At 40.5% G+C, this 16378-nt stretch overlaps 1 protein-coding gene across 3 annotated transcripts in view; it reads left to right on the forward strand.

Moving 5' to 3' along the window:
* Window positions 1-1543: 1543 nt before the first annotated feature.
* rab23 (RAB23, member RAS oncogene family) overlaps window positions 1544-16378 on the forward strand; it is a 57472-nt gene continuing 42637 nt past the window's right edge. For 2 of the 3 annotated variants that reach the window (XM_073056527.1, XM_073056530.1), the window contains exons 1-2: window positions 1544-1680; window positions 11019-11274. In XM_073056527.1, the coding sequence (XP_072912628.1) occupies window positions 11105-11274 (170 nt within the window). In that variant the 5' untranslated portion in view covers window positions 1544-1680; window positions 11019-11104. Of the gene's footprint in view, window positions 1681-4170; window positions 4310-11018; window positions 11275-16378 lie in introns of those variants that run through there. The other variant, XM_073056528.1, reaches the window with a different exon arrangement.

The raw sequence follows: 16378 nt of genomic DNA on the forward strand, positions 1-16378 counted from the left end.
CAAGGGAGTGCAGCAGGTCAAGCAGCGTCTATGTAGGGGAATAAACATAGATGTTTTGGACATAGACCTGAAATGTCAACTGTTTATTCCTCTCTAGTGATTCTGCCTGACTTGCTAAGTTCCTCTAGCATTTTGTGAGTTGTATGTAGCTTAAAATAATTCTTCATTTAGATTAAAATGGTCCACATGTGGGGTCACAGCCTCAAGATACAAGATAAAATGAGAAACTAAGTTAATGATCAGCCATGATCATGTGGGAATAGGCCTCCAAATGGCCAAACAGCCAACTTCTGCTCCTAAGTTCAGATGGTCAACCATGAAATGGTTAACAAGGAAAGTTGAGTACTGGAGCAAGGAGGTCCTTCTGCAGTTATACAGGGCCCTGGTGAGACCACACCTGAAGTATTGTGTTCAGTTTTGGTCTCCAAATCTGAGGAAGGACATTCTTGCTATTGAGGGAGTGCAGCGTAGATCGACGAGGTTGATTCCTGGGATGGTGGGACTGTCATCTGTGGAAAGATTGGAGCAACTAAGCTTGTATACACTGGAATTTAGAAGGATGAGAGGGGATCTGATTGAAATATATAAGATTATTAAGGGATTGGACATGCTAGAGGCAGGAAACATGTTCACCATGTTGGGGGAGTCCAGAACCAGAGGCCACAGTTTAAGAATAAGGAGTAGGCCATTTAGAATGGAGTTCAGGAAAAGCTTTTTCAGCCAGAGAGTTGTGGATCTATGGAATGCTCTGTCTCAGAAGGCAGTGGAGGCCAATTCTCTGGATGCTTTCAAGAAAGAGTTAGATAGAGTTCTTAAAGATAGGGGAGTCAAGGGATATGGGGAGAAGGTAGGAACAGGGTACTGATTGTGGATGGTCAGCCATGATCACATTGAATGGTGGTGCTGGCTCAAAGGGCCAAATGACCTACTCCTGCACCTATTGTCTATTGAAATCCCTCCCCCCCCCCCCCCCCCCCACTAGCTTTGTCCTTTCTTGGAGTGTGGCAATGGTTCTAAATTCCCTGTCATTAAGCATTACCTTGTTTACTGCCTGGTCTCATTGACCAACAAAAGACCATTGCCTTCCACACCTCTCTCAACCGTCCAAGTTTCTCTTAAATGTTATAATTAAGTCACGATGAACTACGACGATGTTCGGTGGGCTGCGGACAATACTTCTAAATACATGCATCACTCCTGCTCGCTGCCCTCTTACTGAAGTAGTTTCTCCTCAGATTCTCTTTAAATATTTCACTTTCAGATAGACTTATGCCCTCTCGTTCTGGTTTCACCCAGCCTGGGGTGGAATACGTGGCTGCATGCGTTCGCATTTTGTAAGCTCTCCTCTCATCTGCACTACCCGTAGGGAGAGGGTGTCGGTCGTGACTCAACCGTAAGGAGGGGATGCTGTTGCTGATCAGCTGCCATGGCAACGACGCTCACGTGCAGCAAGAGCACGCGCGCACACGGTCTCAGCCCGCCCTCGCGACGCCAGCTCAGTACTGTCCCTACGCGCCCCCCCCCCCCACCCCAAAAGCTCGGTTTCCGCTTCCGCCAGTTGTCCGGGGTAACGGGCGGTGATCGCTCCGCCCGTCGAGTCCCGTCCTCGCCGCTGGTCCGAAGCGGATGCTCCGCGTTGCGGCCGACTGAGGTGGAACGGGAGCGGAGGAGCGGCCGGAGGTAGGAGGAAGGTAGAGAGGGCAGGCTGAAGGAGCGGGTGCCCACTCCTGTCTGCGGTGGGGGAGGGCTGCGCCTCCCCTCTTCTGGTTGGGGGAAGAAAGTAGGGCAACAGAGTAGGGTGGCAAGTCCCCTATCTGGGGAGTAGGATTGAGTCTCCCGCGAGGTTAGGGGAGAGTTGTACGCCCTGCCTGCTGAGTACGGTGAAAAGTCCTGTATGTGGGGAGTAGGATTGAATCTTCCGTGAGGTTAGAGGAGGGTTGTACGCCCTGCCTGCAGAGTATGGTGGCAAGTCCTATATGTGGGGAAGGGGTTTGAGTCTTCTGTGAGATTGAGGGAGTGTGATCCGCCCTGCCTGCAGAGTATGATGTTGGGTTCCCTATCTGGGGAGTAAGATTGCGTCCTCTGTGAGGTTAAGAGAGGGCTGTGCGTTCTGCCTGCAGAAAGGACGATTGAATGCTGACCCCACCACAGATGTATTATTTTCCAGCCGGTGTATTGGACATGCATGTCAACTGGTAAGGTAGCTGGAGAGATACCAGGGTACCTTAAGCTGACTGAGATGGCTTGCTCTTTGTCTGCCTCCATCTACCATCCATCTCTTCCCCTGTGCCCTAAATGCATGTCATCTTGCATGCTTCTTCAGTCCACCAATCACCTTGACTCCTGTCTCACCAATCCTCTATAGTAGCCATTTTGTCTCTCAGCTCTCTTTCCCCATGCAAGGTTTTGACCCAAAATGTCGACAGTTCCTTTCCTCCCATTGGTCCTCCAACAGGTTGTCTGTTGCTGCGAATTCCAGCATCTGCAGGCTCTTGTGTCTTTAAGACAGAGGAACAGAATTAGGCCATTCAGTCCATCAAGCCTGCTCAGCTATTTTATCATGGCTGATCCTGAATCCAATTCAACCCCATACACCTGCCCTCTCACCATATCCCTTGATGTCCTGATGAACCAGGAATCTATCAACTTCTGCTTTAAGCGTATCCATGGACTTCACATCAACTGCAGTCCATAGCAGAGCATACAAGATTCAACACTCTTTGGCTAAAAATAATCCTCCTTACTTCTTTTCTAAAAGGTTGCTGCTAAATTTTGAGGCTGTGCCCTCTAGTTCTTGATACCTCAGCAGAGGAAACATCCTCTCCACATCCACCTTATCTAGTCCTTTCAATATTAAGTAGGTTTCTTTTAAATTCCAGTGAGTATAGGCCCAAAGCTGCCAAATGCTCCTCATATTAACCCCTTCACTCCCAGAATCATCTTTGTGAACCATCTCTGGACTCTCTCCAAAGGCAACACATCCTTTCTGAGATATGGAGCCCAAAACTATTGACGATGTACCCAAGTGCAGCCTGACCAGTGTCTTACAAAGCTTCAGCATGACTTCCTTGTTTTTATATTCTATTCCCCTTGAAATGAATGCCTGCATTCCATTTGCCTTCTTTACCACAGACTCAACCTGTGAATTAACCTTCTGGGAGTCTTGCATGAGGACTCCTAAGTCCCTTTGCACCTTTGATGTTTGAATTTTCTCCCCATTTAGATAATTGTCTACACTATTGTTCCTTTTACCAAAATGCATTATCATACATTTCCCAACACTGTATTCCACCTGACAATTTTTTGCCCAGTCTTCTAATATGTCTAATTCCTGCTGCAATCACTTTGCTTCCTCAGCACTACCTACCCTTCCACCTATCTTCGTATCATCAGCAACCTTTGCCACAAAGCCATCAATTCCACTATCTAAATCGTTGACAAACAAGGTTAAAAGTAGGGGTCCCAGGAATGACTCCTGAGAAACACCCTCAGCCTGTGTTATTCTTGGGACAGTTCCCAGGATGACATTTTTTGGTGTCATATAGGGAACTGTTGCTTTGAGTAAATTGGAGAATGAAGGTCAGCTCCTTGGGGAAGAAGGATATGGTTTACTGTCCCAGGTTATAAAGGTGTTGAGGGCTGACAACGGCATCAGGGCATAGCATTTCGGACAGAGGTTTAGCATTTATTTAATAACTTGTATTAAATTATATTGCAATTAATGGTGCCAAAATGTTTAATTGATCTATATCAGGTTTATTGATCTGACTTATGACATGGTTTGTTTTGTTGCAGCAGCACAGTACAAAGGGAAAAATTATTATAAATTACAAAAAATAATAGTGCAAACAAAAGGAATAACCAGTAGTGTTCATAAACTGCAGAAATCTAATGGCAGATGGGAAAAGCTTTATCTTGAAATGTTGAGAGTGGGTATTCAGGCTCCTGTATCCTTTCCCCCAGTGGTAGTAATGAGAAACGGACATGTCGTGGCTGGTGAGGATCCTTGGTAACCAGACCACCCCCTCCCCACCCATTACATGCACCAATTTTGATTTGTAACTCCTTATTCATGTAGTTACCCTCATTCTTCCTTGGTGCTGGATGTGAATGCAAGTATAAAGGAAACAGCACATAATAACTTTTGTTTTGGCGCAATTTACTTTGGGCTTCTCATACAAGTGCTATTACATCCTAAATGACAAAAGATGAATCAGTTTTGAAATGTGTAATTTTACAGCAGCTAACTCAAAGACAGATTAATGCCAGGCTGGCAGTTTTACCTTTGACTGTCCTCTCGTTGCTATGTGTAAGTAAACCATTTTGAATTAAAGTTAGTAATGTTGTAATTTTATCACTGCCTGCATTGCAAATTCTAAATTTTTAGTGAAGCACAATTTACTGACATTAAGAGTTGAAGTAGCAAGGAAGGAAATCAAGAAAAGCCAAAAGTTTTGTGAAAGCATTGAGCCATTTCTTCCAATTCTCCAATCTGTCTAGTCACAGACCAGCTGCGTTATTGTTTCAAGCTTTTGCTAACCTTGGAACAATACTGCTTCAAAAACTGTACTGTTTAGTTTTGACTGGTTTTAGGTTTGTTTTCTCTGATCTTGCTGTTCTATTCACTTCAAATCCTGTATCCCTTTTTTCCGTAATGGAGCTAGTCATTCCACGTCTGGCAGAGTCTGGCACTGAATGCTTTTGGCATCATGATTGTTCATGAAATTTTGTACCTTACGCATGGTCTGATTTCAAGAATGCAATTTTCTCCTTCCTGAAATTTCCCTGTTTATCTTTGGCTCTTTCCCTGCACCCACCCAACTCCTCAGCCATTGCTTTGGGAGGATAATTTGTTTCAGTCTGTATGAGGCATAATTTATACGGAGCTCCACAGCACACATGCTGCCAAAGAAAAGAAGGAAGTTGCATTTATATAGTACCAATTTACAGTAAATTTAGAAGCATAAAAAGGCTACATGTGTACGAATTAATCTGAAGATAGAACATTACAGCACAGTACAGGTCCTTCAGTCCACAATGTTGTGCTAACCTTTTAACCTATTTTAAGATCAATCTAAATGATCCCTGCCTAGCAGAAACAGAATTGGGTTTAATGTCATTGGCATATACTGTGGAACTTATTAACTTTGTGGCAATAGTACATGATAATATAGGGGGGGAAACTGTAAATTACAGTAAGTGTATATTTGTATATCAAATAGTTTAGTGCAAAAACAGAAATAAAAAAGTAGTGAGATAGTGTTCATGGTTTCAATAACCATTCAAAAGTCAGATGGCTGAGTGAAAGAAGCTGTTCCTGATCGCTGAGTGTGTGCCTTCAGGCTACTGTACCTCCTTCCTGATGAGGGCATGTCCTGGGTGGTGGTGGTCCTTAATGATGGCCGCTACATCAAGAGGCACCGCTCCTTGAAGAAGTCTTGGATACTGTGGAGGCTAGTGCCCATGATAGAGCTGACTAAGTTTTCGACTCTGCAGCTTTCTTCAATCCAGTGCAGTAGCCCCCCCTTCCCCCATACCAGTCTGTGATGCAGCCAATTAGAATGTTCTCCATGGTACATCATTAGAAATTTTTGAGTGTTTTGTGACATTCCAAAGCTCCTCACACTCCTAATGAAATATATTTGCTGTCTTGCCTTCTTTTTAGCTGCATTGAAATATTGGGACCAGATTCGGTCCTCAGAGATATTCGTACCAAGGACCTTGAATTTGTTCACTCTCTCCACTTCTGATCCCTGTTAGGATTGGTGTGTGTTCCCTCATCTTACCCTTTCTAAAGTCCACAATCAGCTCTGTGGTTGTCCATTTTTCTATCATCCACATTCCTATCAAAGAGTCTTAAATGTTTCTAATGTATCTGCCTCTCTAGCCGCCCCGGTATTGGTTCCATGCGCTCACCACTCTTTTTAAAAAAAAAATTCTCTGATATTCTTCCTTGTGTTCCTCCAGTCACCTTAAACTTGTGCCCCCTTGAAGGGTTGAAGTGAGCTGTTCCATTTGAATCAAAATCCCACAAAGGGAGAAGGATGAACAGAATTTTATTCAGAATTGGACTAAAATTTGGCATTTAATGTTTCATTTTGAACAGAGATCTTTGCCCAGCAGAGTAAGTAGAAAGAGTCTTGGTATAGTGCAGTTTTGGATGTCATATCATCGCCAATGTGATGGTGCTTGCTTGTGTCACGTCAAATGCAGGACGGGAGCTTTAATCGACAGGTCACTGATTCAGGAAAACTGAACTATTCAGTTGCTACATTCTATTGCCAGTTTTGTTCCCAGTTAAATTTACTTCAAAAATCCAACTTTTCAGTTGATCCACTTCATTGTATTCTCCCACCATGACCTGTTTACTGTTTCCTCTGATCTTACCAAATGCTGCTTATTTATTTCTTAACCGTGTCTCTTTCATCAATGAACTGCTGTCCAAAAATTACTTCACTTGTATACTTCTATTCTACCTTAAGCTTTTGCTGCAAACTTTTCATCCAGTCACTTAATTCCAATGTGATCAAATTCTAAACCTTGTGTATTGTCTTGCTGTGCTTAGAAACACTGAGCTTGAAAAACATTCCATACGCTTGAAACAAAATGCCCTTTCAAAAATGTTAATGTGCAGTTTGCCTAAAGGTCAGTTCAATATGAGTGAATCATGACTCCAGTGGGCTGTTCATGAATGCAGCCGTCATTAAAAATACAGATGGAGTGGTCATTTTATACTTGCATGCTTCATGATAATGATGAAACAGTGCAATGTTGGAATAGACTTGATGGGCTGAACAGCCTAATTCTGCTCCAATGTGTTATGATCTTCGGTCTTATGGACAACTAATACTTGAAGTAGTACAGGCATCAGTGACAATGCAAGTTACAGGTGAAAACCAGAATCTACTCCTCAGCATTTCTCTGATTTGGGATGTCTCTGGTTAAGTTCCATTGTGGATTTATAGGGTGTTGTTGATTCAAAGTAGAAAACGGAATGTTACATCATATCAAGCACTACTGCATCTGTTTAATGTTAGCAGCTGTGTCTTAACATGCTGTCCTTGAACTCAGGAATTCCCCATCCCAAATTTTACAGCTTTTGTTCCTCTCCTTCCTTAAGAAACTAGAATTCCCAGCTTTTGATCCAAAAGGTGTTTTTCATTTGATGTTAAAGTTTGTTTTTTGTTTGAGCCATTTAGATGTTTTGCACAAGTTTGGACAAGATATAAATGTGTGGTTGTCTGGAATGCAAAGGATGACTTTAACTCTGGAGAATTTGGATGTCTAGCTCTAAGACTTATAATTCTAACTATTCAGACAAAAACCTCTATTTCTCTAATGCTATTAATGTAGGAAAGCATCACAAGGGAATTCACTGAGCGGTGTCAAACAATAAATCATTCTGGCCTATATATTGACATATTATGCTAGAATAAGCTTAATGGCCTGCTCTATGTTCTAAGTTGTTTTATTGGCCAGAAATTCAGTAGGACCAGCAACGTAAATATGACTCTGGGAGAAGGATAGGGTTGGATATTTTCTGTATGAGTGTTAGATTTTGTCTATCCCCAAAGAATTTTCCACCATCTGGACTGTTGGCGAGATCAATATGGAATACTACACAAGTCCGGCCTTCCCACATAAGGAAGGATAAAGGTCCTGGAATGACAGTTCTGTCATGTGAGGACTGGGACTATACCTTGAGGTTAGAACGATGAAAGGTGATATGATTGAGCTGTACATAATTCTTAAGGAGCTTGACAGGGCAGATGAAGAGTTGATGGTAGGGTTTTTAAAACCAGGGGTCCCATTGTCTCAAAGTAAGGGATTGGATAATCAGAACAGAAATTAGATGACATTTCTCACCTAGTGGGTGCTGAACCATTGGAATTTGCTCTCTGAGGGCTCAGGAGGCTCAGACAATGAGTATACTCTGAACATAACAGTACATTTGAAATTATTGGGGAAATTTTAGGTTACTGTAGACAAACAGTTAAAGATCAGCAATGGTCTCTTTGAATGACAGGGCTGGTTGAATGGCTTTTATTATGTTCCAATCCATAAAATCAGCTATCCCAACATGACCACCCAAACCCACAAGAATAATGGGAGCAGCCACATGAGAGTATAATCACACCATGCTGACTTCTCAATGTTTCACCATTCCTTTATTGCCACTGGGTTTAAATTACCCAAGACCATTATGCAATTATCTATACTGGAAAGACTACAGGGGTTCAAAAAAGGTAGTTCACATTACTTTCTCAAGGCCAGTGAGGGATGGGCACTTGCCAGTAGTGAAACTGGAATTTAAAAAATCTCCTGTATAAGAATCCACATGAATGTCAATTAAATTATGCCAATTACAGCTTAGCATAGGCGTTACAGTGCTTTCACTTCACATTGTGCTATAAACTTGATTTCAACCGTGGAACAATCAGAGCTCAATGTTATAACTGAATAACAAAAGCAAGTGTTTGTAGTTGCAGAATTACAGAAATTTAGCAGTTGTCTTTTTGTTTCACTGCATTATACACTTTAACTTAGTGGAGAACATTTTCTGGACCAGGAATGATAGGAACCTCAGGAGCCAAAGATAACATTTGAGGTTGATTTCAGAAATGATAAACCAAAATGAATGCCAAGCAATTGATCTGACCCTGATACTGAGCTTCCTGGGCATGGAGTTGTGTGTCAGGTTGTTGTCCATCTGCTCTTCCTGACCTTTAGTTAACTCTCTGCATGTGATTGAAATGTAGTTGATGTTTTGACTTTGATTTTGTATGTCTCAGTCATATTTCTACAGCCTAACTGGTATTGGAGTCGGTTTTGTCTTGGCACACTTCCAATCTCATTTACCGAAGGCCAAGAAGATCAGGTGAACTCAAATCTGTACAGGATCCATTGCAGCTCCTGTATCATCATGCTTGCTTGAAAATCCAGTCCAATAACCTCATATTTGGCAGTTTCTACTAATACTGCCCTCTTCAGTAAGGAATGAATAGTTTTAATTTTAATTTGATACATAACTTGTATTTATTTGCTTCCTATGGATAGGGGAATCAAGGGATATGGGGACAAGGCAGGAACCGGGTATTGATAGTAGATGATCAGCCATGATCTCAAAATGGCGGTGCAGGCTCGAAGGGCCGAATGGTCTACTTCTGCACCTATTGTGTATTGTCTATGTAGAGTTTTGTAAAATAATGATCTGTAAGATTATTTGTACTCTCATCAAAGAGTTCAAATTATTTGGAGAGACCTTGTAACAGATGAAAAGAAGTGTCCTTTTTGTTCAATATTGTCCCTTTGCTGCAGCTGCTGCCTAAAAAGACCTGTTGCTAGTGGCATTTTGGCAAGAGCTTACCAAAATGAAAGGCTGTCAGATGAATGGCAAATACTATAATTTAACAAATTGACAAATACTCGAGCCTTCATTTAAAGGCTTCTTGTGTTTAGAGTCTTGCAGTTTTATTTTGCCAAATTGATATTTGCAGATTTGTCGGACTAGGCAGAATAATAGTTCAACGCAGATTAAATGGACCAAGGGGCGTGTTTCTGTGCTGTAGTGTTCTATGACTCTTAGTGCTGCCATGACCTACCCATACAGCTGAGTCAATAGTCTGTGTGCCCCTCTAGCAAAGTGATTAGCATGATGCTATTGCAGCTCAGGTTGTCAGAGTTCGGAGTTCATTTCTGATGCCTTCTGTCAGGAATTTGTTCGTCGTCCTCATGAACACTTGGGTTTCTTCCAGTTGCTCCAGTTTCCTCACACTTTCCAAAGATGTATTGGTTAATTGGTCATTGTAAATTGTCGTTGTGTTTAGACTAGGGTTAAATGGGTGAATTACTGTGCAGTGTGACTCTGTGGGCTGGAAGAGCCTGTTCCTTGCTATATCTCTAAATATATAAAAATAAATGAGAGTGTACAAGGAAAGTGGCATGGCTGGATAGTTGCATGATAGCCAAAGGACTCTCATCCATGCAGTCTGATTGATTCTGTCTCTACATGTGAAGCATGAAGTCAGGAATTTGTCAGTCCTCCGGCACCCAATCATCATCTCAATAGTGGATGTGCCTCAACATAAGAGAGCAAATACTGCAGTCATTTTTATTTCCCCAGTGTCCCTCATCAAGAATGAACAATCTGCTTCAGACATATCTAGTTGTTGTTTCCTCAAGGTGTCCTTTAAACTGTATCTGGAAGCAGCAGCAAGATTTAAACAGAAGGAGATAATGTACTGCCTGCCCTGATTTTGATGACTACAGATGTCAACAACTGAGTCTTAAATTTAATATTATCCATTAGGAACTGAAGGGTGCAAATGTTGTCAGAATGTATTGTGGGCCTTGTTATTTTTGTTTGAAATTGCTAAGGTATTTGAATAACAGTAATGTGCTGTCCATAAATTTAGTTTTACTATAATTTAGTATAAAGATGACATCTACAGCATGTGGAAATAAAATAGCCAGTACTTACTTTAGTCAAAGATTACATGGAATTTCCAGCACATGATAGGCCACCTAACTTTGCTGCAGTATTCCACATGAACCTCTTCATCTTGCCCAATCAGCATAGCCTTTCATTTCTTTCTCCCTTATGAAAGAGGAAGGTTGATCAATATCATTTTATTTGAAGACTATAATACCATGGCATTTTTCTTGGCTTACTGAGAGGATCAATAAATTGTGGCACCGGTAGGTTGGGTGTTCTGAATATCGGTTGTGTAATAGGAGGTGCTGATTATGGGTGCTTAATTATCTGATTTGGAAGGCAAAGAAAAGGAGGTCGGAAGCGGTCTGACAATTCCTACCAAATGACTGTAAAGCAAGAGAACCTTGTGCTTGATCGCTCTCTTGACAGCCAGGTAATGATGGATGTCTTTTTATGAAGGCATTGAATTTTTCATTATGTGTAAAACATAGAGTCATTAGTTTGGTTTCATTTCAAGTGCACAGCATAGCAAGTAGCTATTGATTGTAAACCATAGAAGCCAAGTAATTCTCTTGTCTTTCAGGTCAATGAAGTAGAGCTGGACTTCCTTGTTTTTAACTGCAGAGAGTGCAGTAGTATTCCTCAACCTGCTTATGAGAGCAGGTCCACATGCACAGTCCAACCATGATGGAAGAGGATATTGAAGTGGCCATCAAAGTGGTGGTTGTTGGCAACGGGGCCGTGGGTAAATCGAGCATGATACAGCGATACTGCAAAGGTATTTTCACCAAGGATTACAAGAAAACCATTGGGGTGGACTTTCTGGAAAGACAGATTCAGTGAGTAAACAGTTGTATTGTAACATTTAATTGTTTCTTGTCAAAAGTGAAATATTACATATTTCAGGAATTTGAAATAAAATCATGGAAATACTCATAAGGTCATAGTGTATCTATTGAGAGAATTCATGTTCATATACTAATGAAAAGTCCTTACCTATATTTCTCTGCAAATACTACTGGACCTTGTGGAGTATTTATCCTATTTTGTTTTTTTTTTAAATTAAGGATGGCCCCTTTGTCAATTCTAAAGCATCCTGTGTGCTGTAACACAGGCAATTGATAATTTAGGCTAGGCATTTTTTGTTTTTGCCTTGATAAAAATAGTGCCAAATCATGCTGAACAATTGAATGTTTTACTGATTTGGGGCTTCTTTCTTATATTCTGTCACCCTCCTGAGCAGCACCCTCTGTGGTCCAAATTCCAACTGATCTGAGTGACGTTACTTCAACAAACTCTGCCTCTCTACTGATTTTCTTGGTCGTTGAGAGTGATAATAGTTACCTTTCATAGTATAAAGGTCACAACAAATTACAGTATAAGTCACTCAAGGCTGACACTACAATAGCATTAACAAATTCTACTATTGGTTTTTCAGTATTGCGTGAGTAAACAGGGAATTTAATACGTCCATCCTCCACTTCACAACACACTCCTTTGCTTCCAAATTAGTTTTAACCTTTATCAAATCTCTTAATTTGGTTCAATTTGACTTGATGTATGTACTCTTATCTTTATAGCCCGGCATACATTCCTTTGTTTCAAGAACTTGGAGGGCAATTACATCACAGGCAAAGTATAGATTCCAGCTACATCTACATCCTTAGCTTTCCTTCAATCCCATAGCCTGCACTGTCCCACAGAACTGTCTGAATTCAACTAGCTAAGTCAAACACGTCTTCTGAGTGAAGACACAGGAAATCAAATATTGTCATTAATTTTCCCCCGGCTTTTGTTGTGTCACTATTTAATCTAGCCTCTCATCCCCACTTGTAACTAAAGAAAATTCAAACTTTTAATGACCCATTTGATTTAGGGGCTACCCCTCAGCTCCTCCACCCCAGTCAAGGTTGTCTGCTAAACTCTATTGCACTTCTGTAATCCCCACTGGAAACCTTGTCCATATTTATTTACATCTGTATACTGGGTTTCACCCAATTCTATCTAGTTTTTTTGTCCACTATCAACTCTGATTTATTCAGATCACAACCTTACGGATTTCTTCTTGCATGTGTGTAATACATCCATTCTCAGTGACCTGCATTGAATTCCTTTTGACCCATTGCGTTGCTGTGCTTAACTTCAATTTAATTCATGGTCTCATTTCTATCTCTTCAACCTTTTCAATTCCTTTCAACTCTTAGATCTGGTCTTGTGCTGATTCCTATGATGGTGGCTGGTCTGACCCAATGGAGTTTACCTCTGTGAACTGCCATCCTTTGTATTTTCTCTTCATTTTTAACAACTGAGTCAAAATACATCAATTCTGCAAGCTTTTGTTTGTATCACGGGTATGTTGCACCATGATTTCATCATCTCCTTTCTAAAATTCCTTTTGGCACACCCAGTTTAATGTAGAACATGTCTTTAAGTGTTAGATCATATTGATCCCCAATGATTCAGCTATATTCCTTCACAATAACTGATTATTTCAAACCTCAAATATTTGAGCCTTGTGCAGTAGTAGAATTGGCAGGAGCACCAGAAACAATAGCATTATGAAGTTCAAAAGGAGTTTTCACCTCAAGGTGCCTCTTCTGTCTTGCCAGTTATTTTAATACTCTGCTCCCAACAAAGGTTCTACATTTCCCCTTCCAAACATTTTTAATATTCATCATGCATTTTTCCATGCTCTGCATTCCTGACAGAATAAGTCACAGAGTAGCAGTTGACCACATCTTCTCTGGCACTGGCTATTTCTCAAAAATGACAGCATGGTAGTGTAATAGTTAGCAAAGCACTATTACAGTGCAAGCTGTAAGACTGGGTTCAATTCCCGTTGTTGTCTTTAAGTAGTTTGTATGTTCTCCCTGTGACTGCTTGGAATTAAAGAGTAAAACTGAAACAGTGTTTATCTGTTAGCACTCACAGAAAGTTCAGAATTAGAATCAGCTTCACTGTTCATTGATCATGATTGATCTTGTCCTAACTTCACTTTTATGCCTGATTTTTTCCATATCCTTTATTCCTTTAAAGTAAAGAGTTGAATAAACCTGATGTCTTACCACCCACAGTCCTCTGTCATGAAGAATTACAATAAAATTATAGCGAACTCTGCAAAGGAAATTCTTATCTCATTCCTAAATAATAAATGCCATATCCCAATACCCCACTCCATTGCTGCTGAGAAACAAACAACCTTGCCAACCTCTCTGTGATACTGTTTCTCGTTCTTCTGAATTCTGGTGAGTCGTTACAAATGATCATCTTCTCAGAAACAATCCACTCATCCTAGAAGTCAGTCTAATGAATCTTCAGTGCAGGGGTCATGTGTGATACATTTGTCTTATGCCTTTAGTTCATCTTTTTACATATTTTGAGTTAATTATGTACATTTGAGATACATCACCTTTAATTTTTCTATTTTTCCTTGAATTGATTTTGTTAATTGGTGTTTCCACTGACACTTTATTATCACTGTAACTATTAATCTGTATTGTAGCTTTTCTCCTTTTTTAATTTCGTAACCTTTCCCTTACTTGAACCATGTGCCCATTTTGTGCCTTTTTAACTGCTTTACAGCTCTTAACCTGTCCATGTCACAAAGACACTAATTCTATCCAAGTTTACACAGAACCAAAATAAAACAATTACAGGTGCCAATGGTTATGAATCAAAATTAGCTTTAAGTTGTTACTCATAGAAAACTTAACAATTCATGAACTGCAAGATCATTCCTCAATTATTTTTTAGGTTTGTCTTTTGGAACTTTGCTGCCTTGGGCATCTAGAAGACTCTCATGCAATGTCATTGTCTCTTCAAGAAAATTTCAAGAAAATCTCTTCAAGAAAAATTCTAATGTTGCTTTAGAACCATTTCTACATAGATGAGATGCTTATACAGTCTTCTGACTGATAGCTCTGACTCAACCAAGCAGGCCAGTAGTAAAATGTTGATGTAATGGTATTGGTGCAACTTCTGTTTCAGCAAGTCAGTGTGCGATGGAGGATCTTTCTGGATGGACTACAGTTGTGACAGTGGAAGGATTTATAAGGCATTGGTCAAACCGCACTTGGAGTATTGTGAGCAATATTAGAACCCTTCTCTAATAAAGGATGTGCAAGATTAGGAGAGTGTCCTAAGGAGATTCATGAGAATGATCCCAGAATGAAAGGGTTAATGTATGAGCAATGTTTAATGACTCTGGGCCACACCAAAACTAATCTGAATTTCACGCACATCTGCTCTCACCCCATCTGCCCGCCACCCCACTCGGGATAGAGTTCTCCTTGTCCTCACCTACCACCCTACCAGCCTTCGGGTCCGACATATAACTTTCCATAACTTCCACCACCTCCAACGGGATCCCACTACCAAGCACATCTTTCCCTCTCCCCCTCTTTCTGCTTTCCGCAGGGATCGCTCCCTGCACGACTCCCTTGTCCATTCGTCTCCCCCATCCCTTCCCACTGATCTCCCTCCTGGCACTTATCCTTTTTTTAAAAATTTTTTTTATTAGTTTGTCAAAACATTTTACAAAATTAAAAACCCCAAATCCCAATGAGGAGCATTAATACAGAGCAAGGTTAAGCATACAATATCAATATGCTACAGAGGAAGAGAATTTAACAAAAAAGCACCTAAATTAAAGACAAGTGAGCTTAGTGTCCTCCCCAAACCCCACAACACAAGAAAAAAAAACAACAGTTCCAGACCAACCACCACACAATATAGGGAGTATAAGTCCGGACAATCAAACTCCCAGACTGTGAATACACTTAGCAACAGAGGATAATAATGCCTACTACCAGAAAAGAAAGGGAGCTGAAAGCAAGGGACCGAAAAGAAAAAAAAAACTCTAGTCAAGAGGAAGGTTATGAAAGTACTCGATAAAAGGCCCCCAGATCTTATGGAACTTTAAATCCGAATTGAGAACTGAATAATGAACGAATATGAGTTTCTTGGAGGAAAGCAATGTCAGCTTTGAGTTGTTTAATATGTGAGAATACCTTCCTCCTTTTAACAGGGTGGTTCAGTCCCTTTACATTCCAGCTCACAAATTTAAGTGCATTAGCCATTATCAATTACTAATGCATAAAAGGCAGCAGGCATATAAAAAGTCAAGCAGTACAATAGCAGTCTGGGAGCAGAGATGTAAACATAGATTCGTAAGGTCAAAATATAAACATGTCCTAAACAATAAAGAAATGTTGGAACTGGAAAACCCACCCCACCCACACAACCCAAAACTAGACGGCTACCAAAACAAGTAGCTAGCTCTACCAAAGAAATTAACCCAAATACAATTTCCAGATCTGTGTCATTGACAGCAGTTCCATATAAATGCTATAACAAACAGTAACTAGTTTATGCACTAGGAAACATAACTACAGATTAGAACACCTTCTGCCAAGATATACAACTTAATACAGAGAAAATCGGAAGAAAACCAAAACTAATCTCCCGGCGAAATATTATAGAAGGATAAAGTAAGAGAAAGGGGGAAAAAAAAAGGTAAGAAGGAAAAAGAAAAAAAAGAGGAAGGGGAAAATTGTAAATTCAAGACGAGTATTTATCAACCGTTTACCGAGAAGGGAGAAAAAAACATTCAGAGAATGGAAAAAAAAGGGGGTGAAGAAAAGAAAAAGATAAAATAAATAAGTATTTAAAACAGAGGAAAAATAAATCAGCAGTTGAACTGTGAACCGACAAACAGGGAGGCCTTCACTAAAGACTTCAAACCTCCAAAACAAGTTAGATTTAGTTGTAGAACTCTGTAGGTAAAGTTATACAGAGGTGAAAATAGATTACTCACACACCAAATCCCGGGAGAGATTGTCAACAGCCTTTAGAGTTTCAGTGAATAATGTCTGAGTGATTCAAGTGAATTCCGAGTCCAGAGAAAGTAATTTTACTACGAGGAGTACTTATCCACCATTTTAG

Source organism: Hemitrygon akajei, chromosome 9, assembly GCF_048418815.1.
Source record: "Hemitrygon akajei chromosome 9, sHemAka1.3, whole genome shotgun sequence".
Lineage (NCBI taxonomy): Eukaryota > Metazoa > Chordata > Chondrichthyes > Myliobatiformes > Dasyatidae > Hemitrygon > Hemitrygon akajei.